Source organism: Bos grunniens, chromosome 29 (genome assembly GCF_055505025.1).
Source record: "Bos grunniens cultivar Pamir isolate PY7600 chromosome 29, Bosgru_T2T1.0, whole genome shotgun sequence".
In the NCBI taxonomy this organism is placed as follows: Eukaryota; Metazoa; Chordata; class Mammalia; order Artiodactyla; family Bovidae; genus Bos; species Bos grunniens.
Window position 1 is genome coordinate 8,128,404 of NC_141193.1, and position 16,512 is coordinate 8,144,915.

The window sequence follows — 16,512 nt, forward strand, 5'->3', positions numbered from 1 at the left end:
CTCTATCTTGTACTAATCCGTCTTTCCTACAGCAATACCATACTGTTTCATTAGTGTGTCTTTTGTATTGTATTATTTGGAAAGGCAAGCTCCTCAACCTAGTTTACAAATTTCTCCACTATTTTCAGTTATTTTATGACTTAAAAAATGATATAATAAATCCCAACTTCGCTGGGATTCTAATGAAAACGCACGGTATATGCAAACTAATTTTTGATAACTTCATATTGCTTTCCACCTAAGATATGTGTACCTCCACTGGCTCGGACACCGTTTTTAATCCTTCAATAATACTGTTTTATAGATCTTCTTCCTCCCACTTTTTGTTTTTTTCAAAAACAGGAAGTCCCCTTTTACCTGTGTTGTCGACGGATCCGGTTTACCGGTCCGCGCCAGCCCCTCCCCCACCCCTCGGTTCCGGGTTACCAAGGGACTCGAGGATTGACGTCACCAAGGGCTTCCGCGTCGGACCCGAGGGTCGACGCTGAAGCCAGGGACAGAGACATGGCTTTGCCCCATCTATGCCTGCGCGCTCCTGTTCCGCTCCTCCCCGACCCCAATTCTTGTTCCGCCAATGCTTTTCCGCCGCGACCTCTAGCTTAAACCCAGCGAAATTACTCCCCGGGGAAAGGGAGCAAGGGCGGGGGGGGGGGGGAAACAGAGACAGCCAATCCCAGGACATTACGACGCAACGGAGATTGATTGACTCCACCAGCTCAGCCAATGGGAGAGCTCTTGGCCCCATACGTCACAGAGTTTGCCCCACCCTATCCCTCCTTTCTGGACTCCGAGCTCCGTTCGCGCAGTAACAAATGAAGTGCGCGCTGCGACACCTCCCAGCTCTTCAGGCTCGGCCGCCATTTCCTCGCCAGGCCTAACGGTCCGGCCAATCCCAGCGCGCATCGAGAAAGGCTAAGGCTCCACCAATCGGAGGCCGCCGATTCCGACCCTTTGCCTCCGCTCGGCCCAATCCAGGCCCCGACCCCGTCGCCCCCGGTCCGCCCCCGCGGCGCGCTCTCTCCTCCCTCTTTGTGCGTCTCGCGCCGCCGCCGTCCGCCGCGTGAGAGGACGGGTTCCGCGCGCTCCGCGGCAGCGCAGTCGGGTCCCCTCCCCCCAGAAGATTCGCGAAGAAGCCGCCGCCGAAAAGGAGCCGCCGGTGCCGGTCCCTGGGGGCGCCATGGCGACCGGAGCGAACGCTACGCCGCTGGGTAAGCTGGGCCCCCCAGGCCTCCCTCCCCTCCCTGGCCCCAAAGGGGGCTTCGAGCCGGGATCACCGACTGCCCCCGGGCCTGGGGCGGGGCTGCTGGTGTCCGGGCCGCTGCCGCCCCCGCCCGTGGGCTCGGTGGGGGCCCTGACCGCGGCCTTCCCCTTTGCGGCGCTACCGCCGCCGCCGCCGCCGCCGCCCCCCCCGCCTCCCCAGCAGCCGCCGCCGCCACCGCCCCCCTCCTCGGGCTCCTCGTACTCGCCGCCACAGCCGCCCCCTCCGCCGCCGCTCTACCAGCGCGTGTCGCCACCACAGCCACCGCCACCCCAGCCGCCGCGTCAGGACCAGCAGCCGGGCCCGGCCGGCGGCGGAGGAGGTGAGTCGGGCCGAGAGAGCGCGCGAGGCGCTGCGCGGATGGGCCCGGCCGGCTGAGGGCCGCGCGGCGGCGGCGACGGCGGCTGCACGCGGCGGGTGCGCGCGCGCGCGCACGGGGAGGCCCGGGCGGCGAAGCCACGGGGCGCGCGGCCTGGTTCTCGGGCCTCGAGTGCGCACGCGCCTCAGGGGTGGGGGCCCGGCGGGAGGAAGTTTGTTGCGCGCAGGCGCAGTTTGGCGGCCGGGCTTTGTGCCCAACCTAAAAGCCGGCATTGGGGAGACCCCTTGTTGCTCTCCGCCCCTGGTGTTCAGGAGGAGTGTGGAGAGGGGATCGAGTGGGTGGTTGGGATGCCTCATGTGCAAGTCTGGAGGGCGGGAAAGGGTCAACTGATGACGTGGAGCGTCCTCTTCCTGGTTGTAGTAGAGTTCTAAAGGAAGAAAGTACCAAGAGAAGCTCCTTAAAACTTCTTTAATAAGACAAGGCTTTCACTTAAGAACCAAAATGGATGAAAGTCTTCAGAGGGTGTTTGGGTCCGATTTTTTGTGGCCCTTTTGGGGGAAGGAGTTTCTGTTCGTTTCCTCATTTCATTGTATCTACCTAAGAAGTATGACACGCCTCCTCTTGAGGCTTTTCCTCTGGGTCTGGCCCCTCAGAAGGCACCTTTTTGTATCAAACGGCAGAAATTTCTGCTTGTGTACTGGGGAAGAAAGATTTGGCTCCTGTTGTATAGCTTGTTCTTTGTTGAACTTAACGATACATTTTTTAGACCCTAAGTGTCCCACTGGCCAGGAAAATGATGACCTTAGCCAAACCTCTGAGGAGAAAAGTGATGTTGCTGAAAAATCTGGGTTTTTCAGTTGATAACCATAGGTTTAGTTGCGGTTTGTCTCAGGTGACTGTTGGGGAGGTGGGAGGAGCCAGAAGTTACCAATATTGCTTTATAGCCTTGAATATTCAGTCTGCTCTTAGGTCCTGGGGCTGTTAAGAGGTTTATGGACAACCATGAGGTATATTATTATCTCAATACTTTGATTTCACTACTTGAAACTTTATGCACTGAGATTTCTTGTTTACATATTTCACAGCATTTCTGTGGACAAAAATTATAAATGTGCAATGTTAATTTTTCAGACCCAGGTCCCCTCCTAGTGGCCATGTCTTTTGACTTCCGAGGTTTGTCTTCCATTCTTTGCTGTTTCTTTTTAGGTCAAGTTCTCAGTTTCACAGTCTACTGAGGTTGTGTGTAGTATCATAAGTATCCAAAACTGCCTGTTGGTAGTTCTGCTGGTTTATGTTTGCATCTGATGAATCTTATCTCTTTTAGACTTCCCCAGTAAGAAGCGGAAGAGGAGCCGCTGGAACCAAGACACAATGGAACAGAAGACGGTGATTCCAGGAATGCCTACAGTCATCCCCCCTGGACTTACTCGGGAACAAGAAAGAGCTTATATAGGTAAATACACGTTCTGCACTCAAATGCATTTTCAGATTGTTACTGAACATTTTATTTGTTGAAAGTTTGGGACTTTACAGTTTTCTCTTTGAGAGGAGCTATGGTCAGATGACTTTGATATAATCCATCAGTTTTTGCTCTGTGAGTCCTGCATTTGTAGCTCCTTGTTTTGGTCTGTTGGTAACAGCAGTGTTCTCCATGAGTGCCAGAAGGGTAGAGGGGCCCGCTTAGGAATGAGAATAGTTCCCAGCCCAGCACCCCACCCCACCCTTTTCAGCTGCTGTTCATTACCAGTTGATGAGGTGAGTGTTACATGCCTCTCTGGACTTGGCCCCAGTGGAGAACACTGCAGGTATTGTAAACCAAGTACCTTTTTCACAGCCTGGCCTTTCACCATAATTTCATATTCCTCCTTTCCCTAAAATGTGGTCTTTTATTTTTTTATAGGTACTTTCTGAAAGGGGAAAAAACTCTCAGTTTAATCAAAAAATGGTTCTGAAAGTGTGTTTACCCCCCTTTTACCATTTTGTTGAATTTAACCTTTGCTTCAGCATCTTTTCTGGTTTGGTCTTTGGAGAGCTGTCTTAAAATGAGGGCTCTTGTGTTTACTCCTAAGGAACTCTGCAGGGAAAGGGGTACTGCTTGGATCTGGAATAATGAGGTGGTTAGGATAAAAGATCATAACTGTTGGGAAATTTTGAGAATTACGAATGTCCACAGTAGAAATGAAACTAACTTCAAAATTACCTTTTTTAAAAAAAATAAAAGGTTTTTAATGCAAGTTTTACATTTATTTATGTACCTGTACAGCTGTCTCAAAAAAGTTTACTTGATACACATTTCCTACTAACCAAATAAACATTGGAGTAAATTAGGGCAGAAGCCTCCTAGACCCATGAGGTTGTGTCCTTCACGAGTAAAAAACCTCTAGGCCATTGTTCTTGAGGGTCTTCATCTCTTTTCTAGACTGCTGAGAATTTTGAGGTGTTGAAATTGTCTTATCTCATTTTTACAATACTAATAATTCTTCTTTCCCTACTGTTGAGTCTACTCCCACCCATCCTTTTATGTCTTATATTTGACTAGTCTGGGTCTTGATAACCTTATGAAAATGTCCCTAGTGGAGTGATAGCCCAAGAACACAAGCAGATGCAGAAAATGGGAAAAACAGATTCATTCTTTACATTTCCAACTCTCTTCCTTTGGAGGAAGTTACTGCTTGGGTCCTAAGCGTGTTTAAAGGTGTAATCAAAGCCTGGGCTAGTGTAGGTCTCTTCTCCAAGGAAGATGGCAACCTTTAGATTCAGGTGCCGGTGGTCTCAATCAGCCCACATCCCTGCTGTCCAGTTACAAGAACTGCCTGCCTCCACGAAGGTGACTTTCACCTTGAGCAGTTGAGCTTAATGTTTGGCTGCCAAGTCAGAACTTTTGTAGCATAAAACAACTTGGGGGCCCACATGTGTCTTCGTGTTCTTTTATCTCTCTTACACAGGATGTCCCCAATATCCTCTTTTGATATTAATGTAGATTTTCATTTCTTCCCAGTTGGAGTGGATGTGGTGTTGGGATATAGCCCTGTGGGGTGTGTTTAAAATTAGAAGGGTGTCTGGGGTTAGACATGTGTTAATTCTTGGAGTTGCCTCAACTTGAACCCAACCCATTAAGACTTGCCCTTGTTAGAGATACCTGCTTAGGACACTTAGATGCTACAAAGGTAAGAAACAGGTGATCATTCAGCATGCGAAGAAAGTGATCTGGCTTCACACTTCCCATTATCTTGAGAAAATCAACTGGGTAATACTTCCCTGGAGTCACTAAACTTTTGTGAAACCATCATCTTTTTCATATACAGCCTCATTTGGTCATTTGTCAAGGTCTGAGGGCCCCACGTAACTCTCCTTGACCCACACTTTTCATTCTCTGCACCCCTACTTTTATTCCCCATGTAAGGAGTGAGTCTAAACTTCTTGCCTTGTTACTGGTGTATTAAGGTATACTGATTGTCATAAAATTTGAATGAAAACAACAGGTATTGGGAGATCCTTACTAGTACGGATCTGGTTTTACAGAAAGAATATGCACAAACTTAAATATGAGACTGTTGAATTGGTTATTAAATGTTTTGTTTAAGGAATTTTAATCCTGGTATCAATGAAAATGATCTTTGCTTAACTGGTGTTTTTCCTTGTCCCATGTTAATTGAATCTCATTTTGGGTTATGTTTAAGTTTTGATGAAGGAAAAATAAAATCTAAGAGTCTAGCACTCAAGAGTGTAATTTGGTGGGAACAGGGTATTGGTGATAACATACATGGTTTAGTTCTGGGTGCCAATTGTATAGCAAGCCTTGGTGGAGAGGAAGAGGTAAAACGCCTCCTAATAATTGTTTTGATGTTAGCCTTAGTGAACAGTCTATACTGCTAACCCCTCTTCCAACAAACTGTTTGCTTCCTTAAGTGATAACCATTTTGAAGTGAAAGATACTTAGAGATGTAAGTGGACTCCTGCCAGTAGATGGTTGGGGGTTTTTGCCTCAATGTGTTCACTGATCACGTCCCTTTCAAAGTCTCCGAGTTCTTCATGCTTGTTGTTGAGATTTGAGATGTTTTTTGGTAACATTGTCTTTTTTCCATCCTTTTTTTTCTTTCCTAACCTGGTTTCTTCCAGTGCAACTGCAGATAGAAGACCTGACTCGTAAACTGCGCACAGGAGACCTGGGCATCCCCCCTAACCCTGAGGACAGGTTGGGAAACAGTTTTAACCAGCTGACAGTAACGCTTTTACCTTTTTCTCAATACGTTTTACTGGTGGCAACATGTTGTGTCAGTTCAATAAAATCCTAGTAAGAAGACTGGTACTGTGACCATTCTGGGAACTAGAGTGTAAATTAGCAGTTAAATGGTCAGTCATCAGTTAGCAGAATGGAATGAAATTTAATTACTAGCAGAATCAAAAGTTACAGGAAAACGGACAACTGGTTTTCAATTGAAAAGTATGTAGATTTTAACCTGATTTACCCACTAGTAGGGACAGTGAGGTGGCCCATTAACCAGCAATTTCAGTACCTCCTTTGGCTGAAAGCCCAGGTGTAGCGTGTCCTCACAGGTACTACACATTGTAGGGAATAAGAATATTTTTGAGCATCACTGAATTTGAGCAGGCCAGAAACTGTCTGGTCAGCTTATGCTGCAGTCTCCTGCTCATGGTTTTGAAATAGACAAGATTCTAACCAACTTCCTTCATCACTGCCAGTTAATTTTCAGCCTTGGCCATTGCCTGGGGTGTTGGGAGGGGCCAGAATATTTTCACCTGTTTTGGGAAGGCAAGCAACCAACCAATTACTTTTTTTTTTTTTTTTAAAGGGAGTGTGGTCCTCAAACAGCTGTGGTCATGTCATTTCAGTTTGTAATTTCTCACCTCTAAAAAATAAAAAGTCTACAAAGTTTGAGGGAAATGAACTTTTTTTTAACAGGAATTTTATTGGCAGGCCAATATTTGAACAGCTAAAATCTGGTCCATTTAATAGAAAGGCAATGTGCCTCCTCCGTGAAGTGTCTCTTAGTGCATGCAGCATAGTTGAAAACACTTTGCTTTAAAAAGTAGTGTTTTTGGCTTGCTACCCATTTTAATAACTTGTTAAATCAGGAAGATGATGTAATGGTTTTAGAAGCCACTCATTTAAATAAGCACCTTTCTGGTGTCCTGTGTTAAGCAAAGTAACATATATTGATGCTTTTCATTTGAGTTAATTAAATTTTTATTTTTTCACCTGTAAATTTTGGTTGGAGGGTTGTTATGTTTTATATTTTGATTTTTTTTTTTAGATTTGCTTTATAGATTATAGACCACAACTGTTTAGTGCCTTTTTGGCCTTTTTTCCTGTAATAACATGTCCACAGGTTACCAGGCAGTTCCTTAAAAAGTTGAATTTTTAACAAACCTTCGTTTCCTGGAGAATTTGGATTAGAAATTAGATGACCTCTAATACTATTCTTACTCAAAGTGAAGAAGTTGGGCCAGTCTGACCTCTAGAATATTGGTTTTTGCCTTTCACTTCCACAATTTGGAAAGAGGTTACGCTGTTGTGGGGCCTTTAAATGACCAATTTGGTACTGGTAAAGCTTCTTTTGGTGATTAGCCAGAAGTGCTTAATTCTAGACAGCTATGAATGAGGTGGGAATTAGAAATGTCAAGCATGTTAGAAATAAAATCAGAGGAGAGTTTTTTTTTCCTCCCTTGAATTCAGTTTGAAAGAGGCCCTAATTAATGCCTGATGGTTTTGCTTTGAAAGAGCCCAGGTTGGAGGGAAATGCATGAGTTTCTCACTTAAGGTTATTTCTTAAGAAGGTGTATTCTCAGTATGAAGCCACTTTATGCCATTTTGATGTTGCTTAAGTTGCACAGTTAAAAATGTTTTAAAATCTTGTGTAGATTTAAATGTATAAGATGGTAGTCTAATGAGCTGGGGTATGTTTGTCTTTGTTCACTATTACTGGATTGTGCTAACAGTTTATACAGATGCTAGAAACGGAGGTGTCATTTAGCCGTCATTAGTCATGAACAAACCTGACCTTTTATTCCATCGTGTGTGTAACGTGGTATGACATGGTTCCCTTTAGGCTGAAGACAGTGGGAGCAGCCGAGTTCAGTCCTTGCTCTCCAACTAGGCAAGGTTCTCTCAACTAAACAAAGGGTATAGGAATCTTGACTACTTTCAGGATGTTTTTAAAATAACCTGATCCACATGGTCTCTTCCCTTCTTGCAGCTGCTACTAAATTTTCATTCAGAATATCAAGCTATGGTCCTTTTTGTAATCTTAACTCAGAATTCTAGGAGTGTAACTTCTCTTTTTTTTTTTTATTACCGCAAAATCCAGCTGTGGTAAACTGATCATTTTATCATTGCTATTTTTTACTTGTAGCAACAGCATTTTACTCCTTTAAAAAAAAAGAGAGAGAAAATCTGCTTTCTGGACTTGTAAACTCTGGTGGAGAATCATAGGTTTTCCCCTTGCTGTTTGCAGGTTCAGACCCTAGACAAATACATGACCAAATCTGCATTTGCAGCCTCTCAGAGAAGCTGCTTTAGCAATTTAACGGTTTTCTCTACCCAGACTCCCTAACCTCGAACAGCCAGAAAACAGGTTGACTCCTGGGCCTTGGACACTGCCAGCCAGGCCATTGAAGGAAAAGCAGAGACGAAGCCTTGAACCATCTCTCTCCATTGTGGGGGCCAAGTAGCTGCAGTAGCCTTGAGTCCCAGTTGTATTGGGTTAAAGAGCTCATACTTACTACGTGGTAGGGGTACAGCCTCTCTTCCAGTTAGGGCATGAGCTCTGCAAGAGTCATTTAACATTTTACCTAAACTTGGGGTTTCCGTGGTTCATAAAGTTGTAATATGGTTTTTTTTTTTTTCCAACAAAAGAAAATTCATATTTGGCAAGAAGACTCCAGAGGATGATACAGTCCTTGCCATTTACAGTCTAGAGATTTTCCCTTAGAAGAACAGACTTTTTTTCCTCTCATCACTTTTAGAACAAAACCACTTTTTTCCTTTCTCACACACACCCCAGTCCCCCTGATGCTAAGCCAGTTTCTACCTCCCTATTCCACACGATTTTGAATAGCACACGTTATGGTCGGTTCCTCCGAAGAGTGTTGTGTTAGGGTCTTGAGAGGCAGAGGGGCTGGGGAAGACTTATTTTAGCCCGTGTGGGAATGAGAGTAAAGTGAAGGCAGAGGGGTGACGGTGGTCTGTTTCCCACAGGTCCCCTTCCCCTGAGCCCATCTACAATAGTGAGGGGAAGAGGCTTAACACTCGCGAGTTCCGCACCCGCAAGAAACTGGAGGAGGAACGGCATAATCTCATCACGGAAATGGTTGCCCTCAACCCTGATTTCAAGCCTCCTGCAGATTACAAGTAAGCCAGGGGACTGGGTGGTCCGGGATAAAGACCCCAGCGGATTAGGTGTGGTCTGCTAGAGCATTGTAGATACTAACCTCTCACTCCTTACCCTGTCATTTATAACAAAACGTGGTATAGAAGGTTAGTTCTAGAAGAGCTGTTGAGGTCACCTCAGAAGTGTGCAGAGTCTATGAGTCTTTTCTTTCTTAGACCTCCAGCAACACGTGTGAGCGATAAAGTAATGATCCCACAAGATGAGTATCCGGAAATCAATTTTGTGGGGCTGCTGATTGGGCCAAGGTGAGTACCTGCTGTTCTGTGGAATACAGAATTCCCAAGGATCTGGGAGGAGCTCCCTGGGTGGCTTGGTGTTAAAGAATCTGCCTGCTGATGTAACAAACATGGTTCAATCCCCGGGTTGGGAAGATCCCCTGAAGGAGGAAACAGCAATGCACTCCAGTGTTCTTGCTTGGAAAATCCCATGGATAGAGGAGCCTGGTGGGCTACAGTCCATGGGGGTCACAAAAGAGTCAGACGCAACTTAGTAACTGAGCACTCATGCAAAGACCTGGGAGATGAGTCTGTCTTGTGCCTTTCTGGGTACCATCTTCCTGCTTTTGGTAGGATGTTCACTTTGGCTGAGTGAGTGCCTTTTGGTGAGAAAATTTTCCGTTTCACCGCAGAGAAGTCAAATCTTGAGGATTGCTGTGACCTTAACTTAAAGATCGTGGAGCTGTTGGTGGGAAAATCTCATTCTATACACTCACGGTTTCCTATCACTGCCCAGTGAGCCACTCTGAATTTCCATGTTGGGTATTAAAGCCATCTTTTCTGCCTCTGATAGAGGGAACACCTTGAAGAACATAGAGAAGGAGTGTAATGCCAAGATCATGATCCGGGGGAAAGGTTCTGTGAAAGAAGGGAAAGTTGGGCGCAAAGATGGCCAGATGCTGCCAGGAGAAGATGAGCCGCTTCACGCCCTGGTCACTGCCAATACCATGGAGAATGTGAAGAAAGCAGTAGAACAGGTGAGGAGTCAGGAAGGAATCCTCCAACCAGAAATCTAGGTGGCAGTCCCAGGACTTACATAACTGTGCCCGTTGCGTCTCCACCAGATAAGAAACATTCTGAAGCAGGGTATTGAGACCCCTGAGGACCAGAATGACCTACGGAAGATGCAACTTCGAGAGTTGGCTCGCTTGAATGGGACCCTTCGGGAAGATGATAACAGGTACGTATGTGATTGGTTTAGAGGAACAGGCACAAAAACCAGAACCTACGGAAGAAGGGTGATGGGCCACAGCCATTGAGGTGACCTTTTTCTTTCAACAGGATCTTAAGACCCTGGCAGAGCTCTGAGACCCGCAGCATTACCAATACCACAGTCTGTACCAAGTGTGGCGGGGCTGGCCACATTGCTTCCGATTGCAAGTTCCAAAGGTGAGGGCTTCCTGGTAGCTTCTGGTGTATAGGACAGCTCGTGTTAATCTGCAGACCCAAGAGCTTCCTTTCAGTGAGTTTGGTCTATTAACAGTGTGATGCAAAGCCCAGAATGATTAGAAACAGTCGATGGTGAACATCCCTACTTTATTATCTTGAGCCCAGGGAACCTGAAAACTTCCCTTCTGGGTATAGGTATTTTCATGTGGCTCATTGCTAACTGCTGTTTGTTGCTTATAGTTGGTGTTGCAAGACAGCTTGTAGTTTTGACCAGTTGCAATCCAGCATTTGATAGCAATGTTCTTCTACTTCAAGTGATGAATATAAAAAGCCTTGTTAAGGAAGTTTTGGCAGCTCCTCTGGTCTTGCATAGATTTTCCTTCCCTCATACCTGCAATGTGGAAATTGATGAAACTTACTGTTTTGGGAAAACCTGAACTTCTCCTGGCTTCCTTTCACCTCTGTTCTTGCCCAGGGGTCTCTGCTGTGGCAGAGGTCCATGTGCTTTTCCCAGATGGAGAGCTGGGCACAGAGCTGACGAGCTGATGGGACTGTTTCAAGGAAGGGGTTAGAAAGGGTGACTGAATTCCTCTAAACTTCCTTTGTGTAAATTCTTCAAAGTAAAGGTTTCCATCTTAACGAGTCTTCCCCACCCCTTTTCTCTTTGTGTCTCTACCCCACCTTTAGGCCTGGTGACCCCCAGTCAGCTCAGGATAAAGCACGGATGGATAAAGAATACTTGTCCCTTATGGCTGAACTGGGGGAGGCACCTGTGCCCGCATCTGTGGGCTCCACCTCTGGGCCTGCCACCACACCACTGGCCAGTGCACCTCGGCCTGCTGCTCCTGCCAACAACCCACCTCCGCCGGTGAGTTTCGGGAGGGGGTTTTCACAACCTGGCCCCCTCTTCTCTTCCCAAGAGATGGGAGTACGTGGCCAGGTGCTTGGGGTAGGACAGGTGGACATGGCCGGCAACATTGTTCTTTCGGGCCATCAGGAATGTTTGGGGACCTCTCAGTTTGGGAAGGTCTTGGCCTCTTGTGTCCTGGTCCTGTGGCACAGCCGAAAGAACAGTGTTGCCGCCAGAGGGAGCAGGCAGGGACACTGACGGGAATGCTCTCACGTAGTCTCTCATGTCCACTACCCAGAGCCGCCCACCCTGGATGAACTCCGGCCCGTCAGAGAGTCGGCCCTACCATGGCATGCATGGAGGTGGCCCCGGTGGGCCCGGAGGTGGCCCCCACAGCTTCCCACACCCGCTGCCCAGCCTCACAGGTGGACATGGTGGACATCCCATGCAGCACAACCCTAATGGACCTCCACCCCCCTGGATGCAGCCGCCACCACCACCGATGAACCAGGGCCCCCACCCACCTGGGCACCACGGCCCTCCTCCAATGGGTAAGTAAGTGTCAGACCAGAAACCTTGGGGCTTTGGGGTAAGCAGGGCTTTACATGGCTGGGAGCAGGTCTCAGAGGGGTTGAGTGTCGGTGCTGAGTCTCTTGCTGAGGCTTGGTCTCCAGGTCAGGAGGAAGTCTCCCTTATGGTTCAGGAAGGGATTTCTACATGGGGTATACACGTGGGGCCTGCCTCGTAGAGACGGCATTCAGAACAGCTCTTGTAAGTGGCCATCACTGCCACTTGACTGAGCTATTGTGGGGGTGTATCTTCCCTGGTCAGTTCCAATGTCCTGCTAAGTCCCTGCTCTTTCCTTCCATCAAGATCAGTACCTGGGAAGTACGCCTGTGGGCTCTGGGGTCTATCGCCTGCATCAAGGAAAAGGTAACAGCCTGGTTGGTGCTTCCTGAGGGGTGCTGCCTGCCTAGGCTGGGGAGGTAGTGGGAGCCCTGTGGCGAACCCGCCTCCTCTCCTGAGGCTTCATTCTCTCCGCCTTTCTGCAGGTATGATGCCGCCGCCACCTATGGGCATGATGCCACCGCCGCCGCCGCCTCCCAGTGGGCAGCCTCCGCCCCCTCCCTCTGGTCCTCTTCCCCCATGGCAACAGCAGCAGCAGCAGCCTCCGCCACCCCCTCCGCCCAGCAGCAGTATGGCTTCCAGTACCCCCTTGCCATGGCAGCAAAGTGAGTGGAATATTTTGGGCTGGTGGGGGTGGGTGGGATTGGGGGGGTGGGGCTGAGAGGAATGAGAGACCCTCACAGCTCAGACAGGCAGGCAGACACCTTGGGATGAGACTCTGGTCTCTGCTGTGGGGTAAAAAGAAAGGGCCTTGTGGCCCCTGGGGGTCTGGGGGAGGAGAGCTGATGTCTGGCGAGGCTGTGTCTGGAGAGAGGTTTGTGGGGGCTGGAGGGGAGCCCACCATCGTAGGCTGGGAGCCGCTGGCTGGCCCACGCCTGCGCCTTAGGCCCGGGGTTGGGGGGGTGCATGCATGCTCTGGAGAGGGATGTGACTGGGGCCTGAGAGACTGCAGGGATGGGACCGGGGAGTAGCTGTGGCCTTGAGGTTGAATGTGCCGTTCGGTGGTGGCGGCGGATGGGCGGAGGGATGTCAGAGCCGGTTCTTGTGTCTGGTACCTTCCCCTCGGCCCTTCCAGGGGCACTGGTGACAAAAGGGCTTACTCCGCTAAGCCTAGAGACCTTGAGGCTGACCCCAGGGTAGTCCTGCCCGCCCCTCCACCCCCATTGCCAGGACCACCCCGCCCGCCCGCCCCCCACCACCGTACCGCATGCCAAGCAAGGAGCAGGCATCCCTTGCCTCCCCATCCCAAGGCAGCAGCCGCAGAGAGCCGCGGTGTGCCCCCGCGCGTGTGACCTTGGGCTTCTTTACCACCCCAGATACGACGACTACCACCACGAGCGCTGGCACAGGGTCCATCCCGCCATGGCAACAGCAGCAGGCGGCTGCCGCAGCTTCTCCAGGAGCCCCTCAGATGCAAGGCAACCCCACTATGGTGCCCCTGCCCCCAGGGGTCCAGCCGCCTCTGCCGCCCGGGGCCCCTCCCCCTCCGCCGCCTCCGCCGCCTGGTTCCGCCGGCATGATGTATGCCCCGCCCCCTCCTCCTCCGCCTCCCATGGACCCTTCTAACTTTGTCACCATGATGGGCATGGGGGTGGCGGGCATGCCACCCTTTGGGATGCCTCCAGCTCCCCCACCGCCTCCACCACAGAACTAGACTTGGTTTTTTAAGAAAATATATATTATATATAGAGAGAATTGGTCTCGTTTAAACACACGCCGAACCTCACCATATGGAGCCAGACATTGGGACGCACGCATGTGATTGTGTGCACGCATGTGTGTGTGTGCACGCACCGGGCTGGGCCAAGCGACTGAGGACTCGCTTGGGAATGGGCAGGTGGTAATGGGGCGCCAGCTTGGGCTCTCCTGGCGCCCCGTAGCATCGAGTGTCTTCTTTGTCTTCTTTCTCTCCTCACCCAAATCCCTTTGCCTCTCCCCAAACTGGGCCGCCAGGATCCCTCCCCGCGGCGGCGATGGCCCGAGCCATGAGAGTGAGGACTTTCCGCGCCCATTGGTGACCCTTCCAGGCAGACAGCCTCAGCAGCGCCCCTGGTGGACAGGATGGTTCGGCAAAGCAGCCTGAGTTATTTTTATGGACGGAATCGGAACACGCTGGCTCCATATTGTGAAATTTTTATTAATTTTTTCTTTTTTCTTTGTTACTTCCTTATCTCTTCCTTTCTTCAGACTCCGTCCAAGGAGATGCTCTCCCCGGTCTTCTGCTGCAATTAGATTCCTTTCCCTTTTCTCATTCCTGGTTCTTTAAGGAGAGAGGAACAAGTGGTTTTTAGGCAAACAATTTGGGCCATCAGTATGGCGGGGCGGGGTGGGGTGGGTGTTTTCTTTGGTTCCAAGATTTTCAAACTGCCATATTTTTTTTCAAGCTGAGATACTTTTTCCCCTTAATTTTAAGTGTAGGGTTTTGTCTCTGCCACTCTCGTGGGGTAGTGGGTTAGTCCCCAGGTTGAGGGTCCATAACCAAACTGGCACCCCTGCCCGTGGTAGGTGGAGCCATGTAAGTTGCCTGGGGCTTGTCTGCAACCTTCAGAGCCCTTTCAGCGCTCCCTGAGCTGCCTCAGATTCCGTTTGTTCCTCTCCTTCCTGGAAAGGCTAGCTTTTACAATTTATTTTAATCCCAAACGTCTGAATGTTCTGCAGTGTTGAGGGGTTTGAGCCCCTTGTTTTCTTCGTTCTGCTTCCTTTCCTCCTCCCCTCCTCATGGAGTGATTATGTTGACAATAATATATGATGCGCGTTCTCTTCACTGGTTTATCAGCAGACGTTTCTCTGGGCTTTTTGGTGTATGATTCAACACTGCGTTAAAGGGGGGTGTTCCATTGAATAAAAGAGCAGTGTGGTTTTCTGGGTCTGTTGTTTTTCTTTCTCTTACACTTGTGCCACTGTCGGTGCCACCACCAGTTATGGAAGCTGTGTTCAGCACCTGGCCCCACTGCCCCTTGCCCAGGGGAGCCTCTGGAACCTTCATTAAGGAAGTCCGCCCCCCACCCCTTGGTTCCCGTTCTCCCTCCCTGTGCAGGTCTGCTGGGGAAGCTGGTGTGTGGGTGGCCCCACCTTCTGCTAGTTTACTGATTACTGGCTGAAGACCAGGTTCCCCCTTCCTGGTCTCTGTCCTTTTGAAGGCCTTTCCCTGGGGCTTGGACCCCCACATTCGATGAGCTCCAGTTGTGATTCGTGCCTGGAAGCTGCCACCTGACTGAGGCCCTGGGCCTGGGGAGGCCTCAGCACGAAAGGTCAAGCCAACTAATCCTGCCTGTCAGGCTCCAAGCTGCTAAAATTAAAACCGCCAAGTGGCCTTTTCTCTCTCTGCTGGTGACTTGCAGCCTGCCACCATGGCAGGCTTTGGGGAGAGGTGGGGGCAGGGGAAGGGGCCCCACCTTGTGCCTTGTAAGCACTTCACAGAGGGTCCCAGGCTGTTTTGTTCCCTTGTGTCTGGGCTAATGGACAGGCCCGATGTGGCACCAGGAAAACCCAGCTCAGGACTTCTGGGGTCGTGAGTGAGGTCCTTGATCAGCCGCTTTTGCTGCAGTTCTCGGAGGGAGCTGCATGGGGCCAATGCTTGCCATCACCTTCCCTTTGGGCAGGCTGAGGGACAGCAAGCTCTGCAGCCCACAGCACTGGGACAGTGGGGACAATGCCGGCCTGGGCTCTTCTGCAGCTTGGAGCTGGGGCTAGCCCTGCTGTTTATCCTGAGCAGGCCCTTGGTGTCTGAGCCCTGTCCAGCTTGCCTGGGCTGCTTTGCTGTAGGCCTGCAGGGGTTAATGGAGCCTCAGAAGCCAGACCTATTCACTGGGTCTCCTCAAGCAGGCCCTAAAGGTCCCTTGACTGAAAGAGGAGAGATCTTTCCTCTTTGTGCTTAGCTGACAGAACGGGGGCAGGGCCTGGGGCCTGGCAACCCTCTTTGACCTTGGCTTCAGCTCACTGCTTCCCCCACAAGCTCGGTTTCCCTGGTGGGCTCATTGGGTGGTTAATTGGCTCTTTGAAGCTCTGGAAGAGGCAAAGTGGCGCTATGTGGGTTTTAGAAATAAAATCAATAAATGACTTAACCATAGCCCAGCTATCTCCTCCGTCTCTCTCCCCTGGGGCCAGCTCCATTCCTTTGCTCGCTCCCTCTCTGCTCCCTGCTGTCAGCTTTTGTTAAGGTTTTGGTGAGTAACAAAGTGGCTGACTTGGGCATCAGTCTCGGCCCTTTCTCCAAGGCAGCAAGCACCTGCCTTTGTGGTGGAACCAGAGGGGTGAAGAGGGCTTTCCCAGCCACCTTGGACCCCTGGGGGAGGGCAGAGCCCTCTACTTGACCCTGTTCTGTTCTGCTGCAGCAGCAGTGTCTTCCCTGCCCGCTTAGAGCCAGGTTGGTGGAAGGAATGTCCGTTGGGAAAGGTCACTGTTAGGGCTCTGTTACTGAGACCCCGCCAAGTGCTCTGGAGAAACCCAAGATTGGTCCCAGGAAGGAGACAGGATTTCTGGTTGGAAATCTAGTAGGCCATAAACAACCTCTGAGTTAGTTAATGTATCTGTTTAGAAACCATTGGACATAAACAACAGTGTTGGTTCAGGGTTCAGGCTGGGAAAGTGTGTTTCAGGGTTCTTTAAATCTCTAAAGGGAACTTTGCTAGTCCAGTGGCTTAAGACTGTGTGCCCAATGA

General features: G+C 49.7%; 1 protein-coding gene across 46 annotated transcripts; it reads left to right on the plus strand.

Moving 5' to 3' along the window:
• The first annotated feature begins 1,048 nt into the window (after positions 1-1,048).
• SF1 (splicing factor 1) lies at positions 1,049-14,714 on the plus strand. Of its 46 annotated transcripts, XM_086385011.1 has the most exons (15): positions 1,049-1,208; positions 1,520-1,580; positions 2,902-3,030; positions 5,697-5,772; positions 8,797-8,949; positions 9,145-9,234; positions 9,779-9,962; positions 10,050-10,165; positions 10,267-10,374; positions 11,062-11,242; positions 11,502-11,775; positions 12,098-12,157; positions 12,277-12,456; positions 13,168-13,372; positions 13,805-14,714. In XM_086385011.1, exons 3-15 carry the CDS (start codon positions 2,949-2,951, stop codon positions 13,932-13,934), a joined length of 1,839 nt encoding a protein of 612 aa, XP_086241137.1. In that variant the 5' UTR covers positions 1,049-1,208; positions 1,520-1,580; positions 2,902-2,948; the 3' UTR covers positions 13,935-14,714. The 46 variants fall into 46 exon arrangements, with proteins under 46 accessions (XP_086241137.1, XP_086241126.1, XP_086241163.1 ...); XM_086385000.1 differs by having other exon boundaries at positions 1,049-1,580; XM_086385037.1 differs by lacking the exon at positions 13,168-13,372 and having other exon boundaries at positions 1,421-1,580.
• The last annotated feature ends 1,798 nt before the right edge of the window (positions 14,715-16,512 follow it).